The following is a 13,730-nucleotide window of genomic DNA, read 5'->3' on the forward strand; positions in this document are numbered from 1 at the left end:
GAAGGAAATGAAAATAACGAGAAGAGGATTTTCTCTTCCTGAAATTACAATAAAATTAATTAATAAAGAGAAAATTAATATTTTTCTTTTAACTAGTGTATTGTTTGAAAAAAAGTGATTTTTAATACATTAATATGAGTAAATTCATATTGAATAGGAAAGAGTTGAACTTTCAAGCATTTCTATAAAATTCTAACACACACTGTAAATAATTCCGGATTAAATTGCGGTAAAAAGTTCAGACGCTAAGAGTGCCGGTACTTTCACAGTTACTTTTTACTGTAAAATTCATATTCTTTAATAAAAAAGAAATTTGCTTCGTAAATCATTTACATTTCTATTTCTCGACTTATTGATTCATTTTGTCTCTGAACAAAGTGTAAAAAGTATTCTCAAATTGTAGAAAGGAAAATGTATTTGAAATAAGAGGTTTGCATAATTACATTCTTTTGCAACTTAACGTATTTTACATTAGAAAAACATGCGTTTAAGGTGGCTAGTCATCTACTGTAAAAAATTACGTATCAAATTACGGTGAAATAGTACCGACACTCAGCATTCCAGTACTTTCTACCGTAAAATCCTTTTTTACCGGAACACGCTACGGAAAAACAAATCTGATGCAACGTAATTTTTGCAGTAATTATTACCGTAAAATCACTGAATAACTCTAATAAAATTAATATTACAGTGAAAATTATTGTATAATATTTTACGGTAAAAATGGATTTTACGGATGATGCACCCAAATTACCGGAACTTCTTACAGTAATTTGATCTGGAATTTTTTATAGTGCAGCACGTTTTTAAATTTATTCAGCAAATTTAGATAATGAAATTAAGTTTATTAAGGGCCTACAATGGTAGTAAATGATCTCGACTTTTCATTTATTTATCTTTTAATAGAGTAGCTCATCTTCTTATATTATTTAAAAAATAATACTAATACGCATTATATTAGCAAATTTAATATATATATATATATATATATATATATATATATATATATATATATATATATATATATATATATATATATATATATATATATATATATATATATATATATATATATATATATATATATATATATATATATATATATATATATATATATATATATATATATATATATATATATATATATATATATATATATATATATATATATATATATATATATATATTAAAACGTCGAAAGATTATTTTCTCCAAATTCAAGATTAATAGATTTTTTGAAAAATGAGTAAATGCGGTACTATCTCAAGAAAATGGGTTCAACGTCGAATCATATGATTGGTACCTCGAGCCTTAATACTGTACACGCTCGTTGCAACTTGAATTAGGTGCTACAATGAATCTTGTTCCCATTCAAGACAAACCATAACATCATGTTATCAATTTTAAGAAGTGCAATCATATGATTTTACTCAGGACCCTATTAAGATTACAGAAAACGTGAATCAATCATATTATGGTTCACCGTCCTTCAAAATTTCTTACAGGGTGCAAAATAAAATTTATTTCATGTAAAGGAACAAATTACTGTAGTTGCTGAAATAATTTAGGATAGAATTGAGTACTTGCAACTCCAGAAGAAATGAAAAAAGAATGCCTAACCATGTGATTTAAATCAGATTTAATTGGATACCTATAAGCGACGTCACGAGTGTGTCAAACGTGATAGGATTCTGAATAGAAAAATGCCATCACTCGATGACGTCACTCGCAGGTATCCAATGGCGGCATTTAAAAACAAAACTTTTTCTCCTAATCGTTTTCTGAGTGAAAATGTTTTTTTTTAAATGCTCTTATATTTTCTTTTTTATATTTATTTTATCAAAAAAAATGCTTTTTTGAAAATTATTTTCCCCCGTCAATAAATATCTGTCAACTATCCAATGAAGTATTCTTTGTAATTTTAAGTTTAATTGTAGGTTAAAAAGAGAAACAAATTTTTGGGATTCGCTTGTTTGAATTAAGTTCCTAATTCAGCTCATCTCCTGTTTAAATAAAAAGATTCTGAAATGTTTCATAAGTTATTATTTTTTTTCTCTCAAATTAGACATGTTACAAGGTAGTAGTAAGAATTTTTTATCATACACAAAATCAAAATTAGACATAAAATTTTGAGCTGTTCAATCAAAGTTGTGCAGTTATTATTTAAAAACTTTTTTTCGAAAATTAGAGCCACTAAACTAGTTAAGCTTTGACTTCGATTACACCAAAATGCTACCTTTTTCGTAAATAATAAAGCAAAAATTAATTAGAACCAAAAAGAAAGAAAAATTTTTTGACTCTATGTGTTTTCTGAAAACTATCAGCTAAAGCTCTATTTCATGAATCACAAAAATGAGAATCGTGATCAACAAAACTATGTGCACTAGGAATCATGATATATTAAAAGACATGATAGTTCAATAACACTATTGAAAACAATAGTGCAAAAGAGCGTTGAAAATTTTTCAGAAGATTTTAAAGTCGTTAATGAGCAAGCTATAATCGAATCATCGAACATATGTATTTTTTAAACTTCTTTTTTTCTCTTTATATGTTAGATTCGAATTTCGAAAACTCCGATTTTTCCGTAATTCAAAGAGGCAATGATTTCAATTTGTTCTAAATGGTGGGGTTGCTTTGTAACCTAGGTTGCAATTTAGAAGAATATCCTATTTTTGATGTAACATAACTGTGAGAAAAAGTTAGCAATCTACATGGAAGACAATACGCTTTTAAGTGTTATTAAAAAAATAATTAGGCTTGCCCTATCACCAAACGTTCCTATTGTTTGTAACAAGCGTCATCTTTAGCTAAAACATTTAATCTTTCATTCTTAATTCCAAATAGTTTCACAAAAATGATAATAAAATTAGCCCCAGATTTGTTATCTATCTCTTCTTCGATCTCTGTTTGAAAAATATTTCAATCCTCCATTACTTAATTGATAACAGATCTCAAGAAAACAGAACAGTTTGTAACATTTTCAAAACTTCATTAATTTATAAATTAAAATCTTCATATAAATTTGAATATTTATGTAAAGGTGAATCTTTACTATTGTGGAATTTCCGCACATTCCTTAACAAAAGGTTTGTGTTTGAAGTTCTTGGATCTTATTTTGATTTCAGTAGTGTCTAAGGATTCCTTATAACCCTTCCAACTTTCCCAGATCACGCCATCTGCAAAGCTATCGTGTTTTCCCCGAAGATACAGTCCATTTAAATTCGCTGAGTGGCAGGTATTGTACCACCAGGCACCTTGATATTTCTGAGAGCAATGTTGATTTTTATGAAGATCATTATCAGCATCTTTAGTTGAGAATTTCATATTTTTGTGAGTCTCCATTGAATCACCTGAAAACAAAATAATGTATTTCCAAGAACTAACTTCCCAATAGTTACTAAACACAATCATAAATTCAGAAACACTATAAGAGTATAAAGTGAAAACTTGCTCTAATATTAAAATTAAAATGATTTTTGCGGATTAAAATATAAATGATTTTTGCGTGCCTTTTTGTAACTGTTAAAAAATTTTTATAAAGTTAAGTTTTAAAAACTATTATATTTTAAATAAATGTATAATAATTTTTACTACTGTAGGCTATTACACTGAGTAATTTGCGCAATAAACAGGCTTTTTAGTGCCTGTGAAAATTCCTGATTATATCTAGCCAGGCATATAAAATCTAGACGGAGAGTTAGACCTTGCCTTAAATGGATTTACTGTCTCGCAAAGGACGTGAACATTCTTAAAACTAAAAATTAGAGGACAGTCGCCAAACGGAGAGACACCTGGAAAAGACTTATCGGGAAGTCCAAGGCCCACCCAGGGAAGTTACTGGTGAAGAAGACTTTTTTTTCCTTTCTTTTGTTGCATTCATTTGATTTTATTTCGATATTTTATTTCCTGAAAATCACGTTTCAGTATTTTTAACAAGTTTATAACGTTTTGTTAAAGTTCGTGTAGTTCTCATTTGATAAATGCCATTTTGGAAAGTAATTTATTGCACCGAAAAACAAAAATAAATATTTAAAAAAAACTAAAAATCAAAATAATATTGACGCAAGGTATATGTTTATTTTGGTAAATAATAGGTAGAGTAAGGTTACATGCAATATAACTAATCAAATTTCTATACAACAAAATCATGAATGTAGCCAAGTTTGAAACCTACCAGCATCCCCACTGTAGTCTTGTATGTGTAACGTATACTTCTGAATCTCATCATCAATCCAAAATATGTCATACAGAGCGTATTTCTTAGCTCCTTCCACGTCTTTCAGATCAAAGCGTACTGAATAGAGTTTTTGATTGGTTAAAGCAAATATGTTGTCATTACCTAAAATTATGACATTCCATTAAAAATGTAAGATTCATATGTAAGCCAGATTTTAAACAAAAACTAGTCATATTTTTCATTAAGAATTATATATTGGGAGTACAAATTAGTTCGGTCCGTTTTCAAAAGATGGCTCTGGCTGTTATGAATGTTTCATAGTGACAGGTGATTTCGGAGAGGTTAGACATCTGTCAATAATATTCAGTTTATATCGCTTTGATTTTTATACAAAAACCTTATTTTTTACTTTGTAGAATATGTCAAATTTTGTGGTAACTAAGCAATATTTGCGAGAGGTTTTATGTTTCTGCTTTATTTGAAAGAAAAGTACAGCTGAAGCACATCGAATGCTTGTTGAAGCTTATTGCGACAATGCTCCAACTGATACATCATGTAGGGAATGGTTTCGACGTTTCAAGAATGGTGAATGAAGAATGGCGAATGGTGTTGTATACTATGAGTTGCTACAACATGGCAATTCCATTACGGGCGATCAATTGATTCGTTTGAGCCGTGCATTACGAGAAAAACAGCCGGAATAAGAGCAAAGACATGACAAAGTTATTTTTCTGCATGATAACGCTGGCCTCATGTCGCAAAAGTCGTAAAAAGTTATTTGGAAAAGCTCAAGTGGGATATTTTACCGCACACACCGTATTAGCTGGACATTGCTCCTTCTGATTACTGGTTGTTCCGACGGGTGCAGCACGATTTGGCAGGTCACCAGTTCACTTCTTTCGCAGACATCGAAAATTGGCCCCTAACTTGGATCGCCTCAAACGACGAGACATTTTTTTCCAGATGGAATTCGATAATTGGATGAGAGGTGGGAAAACGTAGTATCCAGCGATGGACAATACTTTGATTAATCCGTTCATTCATTTTGTTCTGAAAGAAATACATTTTTGACCACAATAAAACGGACCAAACTAATTTGTACTCCCAATAATATGCTATCTACGCGGAGAAAATTTCTGGTAAAATTCCCATACTATATGGTAATGACATTTCTTGTAAAAAAAAACATAATTCTGGCATTAAATACCAAATTATACAGTATATAAACCACTCATTGTTTGATTTACCGTTCATATGGTAACGGTTTTCCTGGAAATTCTGGTTTTCAATATTATATATAACCATACATTAAGTAAAAAATACTCACTCATTGTTTGATTTACCGTTCATATGGTAACGGTTTTCCTGGAAATTCTGGTTTTCAATATTATATATAACCATACATTAAGTAAAAAATACAAAACTGAAAAGTAAATTTAACACATGTTCTAAGCTATCTTGATAAAATTGCCAAATTTTACCACATTCACCATATTTTATCAGTCATTATAAAACTATATTTCATTGTTAATTTTACCAAAACCATGACCAAAGTGCTTCGATAAAAAATACCGAGATGTTTGGTGTTCTCATAGAGCCAGAAACGTGGCTTATTTCACAGTTTTCTGGTAGCTTTGACCATATTTCTTTTTCTCAGTGTAGTTATGATCAAAGTTAACAGAGATCATCCAAAACATCTATAGTTACACCGGAAATTATAATACCACTACAGGCAATTATAACAAGTAATAATGGTTAATTGTCACATATGATTATTAATAGCATTAAAAGTAAATATGGTCAAGTTACATAATAGCAATAATTGTAAAAAATGTCATAATATTTCATCATTTTACTGTAATATAATGAAGTCAAAAACAATGTTTTTAAAATACAAATATTACTATCATTTCTGCCTCAGAAACGTTGCTTATGACCATATAATAATATTGCATACCTAACCTGTTTTGTAACTTGACCAGTCTTGATAAAAGTAATCTTTAGGTCTAAGGAAATTCCCACGCCTTTGAATAACCTATTTAAAGAAGAAAGAAAAATCAAAGTCAGGAATTTCTTAATGTACAAAGTACAGTGAAATAAATGTACACAAGTTTCATGAAGACTGAGTAATGTGTTTATGTGATATATAAGTTAATGTCACAAGGAATTTATGGAGCTTTATGTTTGATTACTCTACACTACATGAATAAAGTTCCGCTTCCGAAGATATCTTGCCAAAATTTTAGCTAAAGGCAGCATAAGAGAAAGGCCTAAAAACCTCTCCTTTTCACTGAAGAGAAGGGTTTCCACACCTTTCCCTTTTGCTTAAGTGAATCTTTCAAATTTTCTTTCGAGAGCTTCAGGGTTTCGCTAAGTAAAAGAATGATTATTTTAACCATAAGTAATTAAAAAAGTCAAACCAAAAAGATTATTCATAACAGGAAAAAATACAAATGAGTTGACGTTTTAGTATACTCTCTTAGGCCACCTGTAGCATGAATGAAAGATGCGATACGATCAGGCATTTAGGTATATAAGTTCCTTATGACGTCCTACGGCAACCTTTTTCAAAGCTGCTGTAAAAACACGACTAAACTCAGAGTCTGTCCAACTTACCGTTCTACGTGGTTCCAGATATGTTCTTTCGAAGACAAGTCTGACGATTGAGAAGGCCGTCGAAGGATGGTAATGTGACGAAGGCGTTCCTGTGACAACCTTAATGTGTGTGGTCGAGCATTCAGGATTGGCCCAACCTTTCCTTGATTCCGTTTGGAATATTGTTGCTCTAGACGGGATTGGACTGCGACCGAATAAAACTAGGTCGTCTTCAGTTATGATTCCAGAGTTAATTAGGGCACTGATAACCTAAGAGCACGGAGGTCCCGTGGAGAACACCTGTACATCAACACACCACTTATACAACTGGTTTGATGTTATGGGGTGCCATCTCATACGATGCACGATCACTCCTAATATCAATCCACGGTGAAATGGCAGTAAAGTGATACGTTCACGACATACTTCAGGAATATGTGTTATCACTCAAGGCAAGGCTACAGGGAGCTATTTTGCAACAATAAAATGCTCAGTCACACGAAACAACGATATCACGGGAATGCCTCAAACGCATTGCCACATTTCCCATACCTGCTTAATCCTCAGGTTTTTACCAAACGAGCACATCTGAAAAACAAGTTGGACAGCTTCCGAATTAAGATCAAGCTCAAGTTAGATCAAGTAATTGCATGAATACAACAAAACATTTCTTCCTCAATAATTTCTCCTATTAGACTAACTGGAGTTAAATAACTTTGCACAAACTTAAGGAGAGCCAAACTGTATTTCCATACATGTCTTATACCTTAACTTTTAAAACAATTTTCATCTCTCTTTAAATACTTCCATGCTCAATTTCTTAGGAATTGCAACAAAGAGTGAAATATCTTGATACCTTACCTTATTCTTATTACTGGCTAATTACATTCAATTACTGTTTTAAATAAAAATAATAATAAATTGAGGATAATCGATGTTTTGAAACTATAAACTTACTGTCCAGCCACCGCCATCAGTCTCCATATCACAATATACGCCTATTGATTTCCCATTATAGAGTCTGCTTTTTGGTTCAATTCTATACGATCCACTCTTGTTAAAACCCATTAGCAGCCACTCTTCACAATCTATTGGCTTTGAGTATAAATAAGGTTTTGCATTCGAGCCTAAAATACGTGTATAAATTCATCAACTATTGCTTAAATCTAAGATAAAGATATTAAAAAAATATATGCGGTGTTTACAAAAAGTATAATAGTTCAAACCATTTTTTCCTTTACATTTATTTAATTTTGCAGAAAAGTAACCACTCTGTGAATAAGTTTGGTAAAAAAATAAGTATATGCAAGTTCGTAAAAGCATAGTAATCATAGTAAGTCACTGATGATGATGACCATTTAATGTAGTCATCATTCTTCAGTTCTTTGTTGACTACTCGAGAAAGAAATTGTACCAACTTTTGTAGCTACATACGCATTAGTTTTTTTTTATATATAATATAGATTCCTACTTATTTTAATTCCTGGTACTACAGCCAAGGATAAACCATGGACTCTTTAACAATTCGACTCCAAATCAGTCTGCCTCATACCTTTTCTACTCAATTTCTGATTTCTAAATCTCAACCTCATCTATCTCGGTCTTCCTCCATTTTCATAAACTTGAGCATTGATTTTTAAGACCCCTTATAGTTAAGGGTACAGTTAACGGTCACCACAGGCCGACTAAATATAACAAATAGTGATTAAATAATTGCCTGCCATTCGTCTCCCAATTGCTACTTTTTCAGTCGAAACTGAACTTTGTGTGCGCTTTATTACTTTTTAGAATAAATATGGAATTATTATGAATATTTTATAACATTCTAGAGATTTCTCATTATTTCGCACTGGTTTCTTAAAATTTTTCCTTGTATTAGAAATGAACTTTGTAATGTTGTCATATTTTGAGAAATAATTTAAAGATATACCTTACATTAATTACATTAAGTTTTTCTTAATCGTTCAAAGTTTTCAAGTTTGAAAAATAGCCACATCACTAGATTTTACTGTTAAAAATTCTACAACTATCCACTAGCCAGTAGTAAAATTTTCTAATTTTTCTCTATTTCTTAAAGTGATTTGCTTCATTGCTGTATACTTCATATTTTTTATAACAGTTTTTTTTATTACTCATTTAAATAACAACTTCTGACTTATGATGCGTCTGACATTATAAATTTAATTTTGTCAAGGTTTCAACATATACAAAGATAACATGATAATCGTATGCAAAGGACGATGATTACGGAGAGCAACAACTTGAAAAATAATTACTTACAATTTGGATAATTATCTCTAGCTTTTCCAATCAGATCACTTGCCAGATTCAAATACGTAAGGCCTTTATTGTTATCTTCACATTCCACTGCAGGGTTCTTTCCGCTACAAGTTGCCAAAATACTGGCCAATAAAAGTAACAGATGGAGAAGCCTGTTTTTAAATGTTACAAAAAGAGATTAAGAATGCATTGATATGAAACCGAAACTTTAAACTAATGCTAATAATAAGAAAAGTAATTTACAGCCTATAAAATTGTGTTTCAATAGACGTTTCTCTTTATATCGCAGAAAGATAATTCTCCTTTTATTGTTTAGAGCATTCTCATCCAACAGAAAAATCCTATGATATTTTAATCACTTACGGCAGTTACAAATAATATTTATTTATCATCCCTTTTTAATATTATTCTACGTTTTTATTACATTTTTTAATTTGATAACTAACCAAAATTAAAAATCATGAAATTAAAATTAAATTAAATATATGTTGCTTTTTTTCTTATATTATAAAGTCAATGGTTTAAGTTTCCTTGCTATGTAACATATTATGACAGAGATTTTTAATTAACTTTCAGAAACAATTAACTATAAATAAGTTATATTCACTTTTTAAATGTCTACATTTACTTTTTAACTAAACTTTATGTAAATCTGTTTTCAGTCAACGCAAGCAATTCAAAATGATTAAATTTAAATTTTATCCACTTAGTATATTGTATTATTTGTTATATACTGATTTATTAATATGTTTCTAATCAAATAAACTTGTCATTTTCTTTTAAACATTTCAAAAATAATAATCTTCAATCGATCTTGAAAAAAGGCAAGATTTTGAACCAAACTCTCCATGTATGGAAGCAAGGAAAAACTTTTATGAATTAAGACATTTAAAAACAATTTTTAGGCCAATTTTATGTCGAAAATGTGTTTCTAGAAACCGTCTCTAAAATGGGATCGAGGGTGATGATGGTCATAAAAAGAACGGGAAATAAAGAAGACAACTGATTTTAAGAAAAACTTTTAAACTAATTTTAACCCACTGAATGTTTAGCGGAAGTGAAAAATTGGGAAATATTTCTACCCTATACACTATTTTGCTGTCGAAGTACATGGTGAAACTGGTTTTGCTATGGGGAAAAGACTCCAGGTTAAAATACAACTGTTTACGTGCAGAACTGTCAATGGGTTAAAGCTTGTTGAGAATTGAGCACTTTACGGTAGAACAGCTTAACGATGACGATACTTTCCACCTTCATTACGTTTGAGAATAAGCAAAATAATCACCCATTGACAGCAACCAATGATACTTAACTACAATGATCTCCGTGTCTTACGATTGATCAGCTCAATGTCGGACTCCAGTGAACGAGACTTATCAAAGTAATCACCCATTGACTGCAACCAATGATACTTGATCCGGTGATCTATTGAGAACCGTGTCTTACGATCAGCCCAATGTCGGACTCCAGTGGATGAGACTAATCAAAGTAATCACCCATTGACTGCGACCAATAATACTTGACTTCGATGATCTATTGAGAACCGTATCTTACGATCAGCGTAATGTAGGACTCCAGTGGACGAGAATAAATGTGACTGAGCAGATGAAGAGACGCAGTAACTTTTTTTAATGCCCACCTGGAGAATGACCTTTCGTCATATAGGCATCTAATGGGCAGATTTGTTGGCCACTCTTTCAGGGGCACCATATTAGGTGGGTCAACGTTGCTGCCACAGTACGGACAGATAGTACAGAGAATAAAAAATCATCCATACCTTGACCGGGATTTGATCAAACACAGAAACTAAAAAGCTAAAATAGTAATAAGTCACGCATCATGATCAGCACCCTGGCTTTCTCAAGAAGACGAGACCTGTCCTTCATTCTGATAAATGAGTTCACCTTTTCAAATTTGCATTCTCCTATCACGATGTGGTGAAAAATACCAGAATAATGTAAATTCATTGTGTTTCTTGCTCTATGAGAATTTCAAAAAGCTCGGTTAATTTTTTAACAAATGCTTTTGGAAAATTGACAATAAAATATAGTTTTATAATGTGTGATAAAAATTTTGTAATTTGGTAATTTTATCATTATAACTTAGACCGTGGTATATAAACCATTTATTCGGTTAAATTTACTTTTCAGTTTTGTATTCTTTACTAAATGTGTGAGAATAAGAACTATAATTTTGAAAACCAGAATTTCCGGTACACCATTTGCCATATGAACGGAAAAATTACCAAATGAATGGTTTAAATACCGTATATTTCAGTGTCTAATGTCAGCATTTTTATTCCTTTTGACCAGAAATGCCATCACCATAGAATACGATAATATCAAGATATTTTTTTCTGCGTAAGAACTAATAAACTTGCAATCATATTTAGTAAAAATATTCAAAACTCTATGAAGAAATTTTACGACAAAATAAAATGTTCCAAGATCATGCCAATCACAGCATTATTTCACACAGTACGAGAAGCATTTTTAATACAGGTTAAAATTTGGGATGGATTAAAAAAAATAAGATAATTTCAATTTAAAGAAGTTTGTAAAATAATTTAACCATAGCAATTATTATGTATTTTTTAAGCATTTCATACAAAAAAGACATACTTACATCATTTGAGTCTTCTTTTGAGTTCTATACCTCTTTATCCCTCACTTTAACATTAAATAAAGGTGTTTAAATCAGTCTTTAAACATGAATGAACCAGACAGGACGATAAGGTGGGTTCTTCCCAGTATAACCATTATCAAAAAAATTTTTTTTTTGTTCTTTATAAATCTGCATTTTGAAGTGTTTTCAAAAGATAATATTTGACTTTGAGCTGCGCCCTCAGACAATGATACACGACTAGAAAACACAAACGAAACTAAAATCAAAGTGTATCATAATTCTATGTCTCCAAGGAGACGATATTTTTTTATACAAGAATTTTTCTTTACATTAAAAATATCTCTAAGCCAACCATATAAACTTTCCTTTTCCTTTTTTTAACTTGTTTAAATACGGAATAGGATAATCTTCCTAACTACTTTCAAAAATTTCTGTTTTCCAAGATAAAAATAATTATAAATAAATGTCATCTGCATAGTTTATGCACCTTTTGGCCAAGATCCTGTTATGGCTTATTTGATTTACAGCTAATGGCATTCTGAACTTTTTTAAAATTAAAGACAAGCAATGTATTTTACGCAAAATAGTATTAAAACATCCAAAGAATTTAAGAAAAAAAAATTCTAACAACATTAAAAAAGATTTTATTTGCTTTATCAACACCTTCTTTCCTCTCCTACGACGTCTGCTATTAATCATAATATGCCTTGTTTTAAATAATAAATATGTTTTTTTTTCGATTTTCAGCTCTCAAACTTGAAATAATTCTAACCTTTTGAACATTGAATAATATAAACTTTAACCAGAGAGATTCTAACTGACATGAGAAGCAAAATTAACAAATTCAAATTCGAGAGCCTTTTAACTGTTTATTATTAAAATATAAGTTCAGTTAATAAGTTGAATATCCACGTTTAAAACAATTTAAAATAAAAATTAAGTAACTTGTACAACAATATCAGGTTCTAAAAAACTCAGGACTTCTTGCCCTTCAAAAAAAGATGATGTTAAGAATTGTCAAATTATGCCACGAGGCGGCGCTCATGTCAATATCATTCAGTTACCATTCAACTCTGGAACAGGGTGCATCTCCCTGTTACTTCACAATGATCCGGTCAACTTTATATCTTTAAATTTGTAAATAAATTATTATGTGTGTTACAGTCCACTGATTAATAGATCGATACATCACAAACACTAAGCAGATGAGTCGATCTCCAGTGACCAAAACTAAAATTCAGAGAGAACAAACAAGAGCTATTTAAAATGAAATAGATATATTGAACATCTCCAGCAAACAAAAACTAAATTTTAGGGTGCAAGAGTTATTAAAAGTCAAATAGATGTTTTGATCATTTCTTCAGACCGCTAAGTTTGATAGCAATTTGAAACTGAATGGGCAAAAATTAAGATTCCAACAGGCTCATCAATAATTTACTAATCACTTATAAAAACTATGGAGCACATATAAGATTCAAAAAGTATAAAACAAAGAAACAAAGGAAAGGAAGGACGAACACGTAAAACTAAATTTAATCCTTAACAGTTAACAGGGACATGAATAACTTATCAGTTCAGAGGCTGGAAAAGGTCTGACGTGCTGTGACTTTCTGTAAACAGTTCTATAACACGTATTGAAATATTTTTTCTTATAATGAGACATGTCTTCAAAGCATTCGACACTAAAAAATTAAAAATTTAGGTGTTCAGCACAAAATATAAATCATTTTCTAATATTGTCGTAAAAATATTAAACAGCTGTAACTGGACCTAGAAAATATAACTGTAACTTGATTTTGAAAATCTAATGTAATTTTGTTTCGCTTTAAAAATTTGTACCTTGAATGTACCGTAAGATTCAGTACCAGTTTCAGTTTCGAGTGCAACACCAAACCTGATTTGGTAGAGCGAGAAAAAAACACTCGAAATAACCATATTTTCATTGAGGGAAAATTACATTACAGACGAGGGGATTTGATGGCCTGGGCTGGAATCAGCATAGACGGACGTACTGATCTTCTTACTTTACGGAATGGTTATTTGACAACTC

The 13,730-nt window shown here is 30.7% G+C and overlaps 1 protein-coding gene across 1 annotated transcript; it reads right to left on the bottom strand.

Moving 5' to 3' along the window:
- Positions 1-2,971: 2,971 nt before the first annotated feature.
- Positions 2,972-11,815, bottom strand: LOC107440606 (techylectin-like protein). Its single transcript, XM_087159423.1, has 6 exons — positions 11,681-11,815; positions 9,056-9,207; positions 7,733-7,902; positions 6,143-6,215; positions 4,178-4,342; positions 2,972-3,353 (listed from the first exon to the last, which is right to left on the bottom strand). The coding sequence occupies exons 1-6, from the start codon at positions 11,683-11,685 to the stop codon at positions 3,055-3,057; spliced, it is 864 nt and encodes a 287-aa protein (XP_087015549.1). The 5' UTR covers positions 11,686-11,815; the 3' UTR covers positions 2,972-3,054.
- Positions 11,816-13,730: the final 1,915 nt, after the last annotated feature.

Source organism: Parasteatoda tepidariorum, chromosome 3 (genome assembly GCF_982258835.1).
Source record: "Parasteatoda tepidariorum strain Cologne lab strain chromosome 3, Ptep-v5.0, whole genome shotgun sequence".
Taxonomy (NCBI): Eukaryota; Metazoa; Arthropoda; class Arachnida; order Araneae; family Theridiidae; genus Parasteatoda; species Parasteatoda tepidariorum.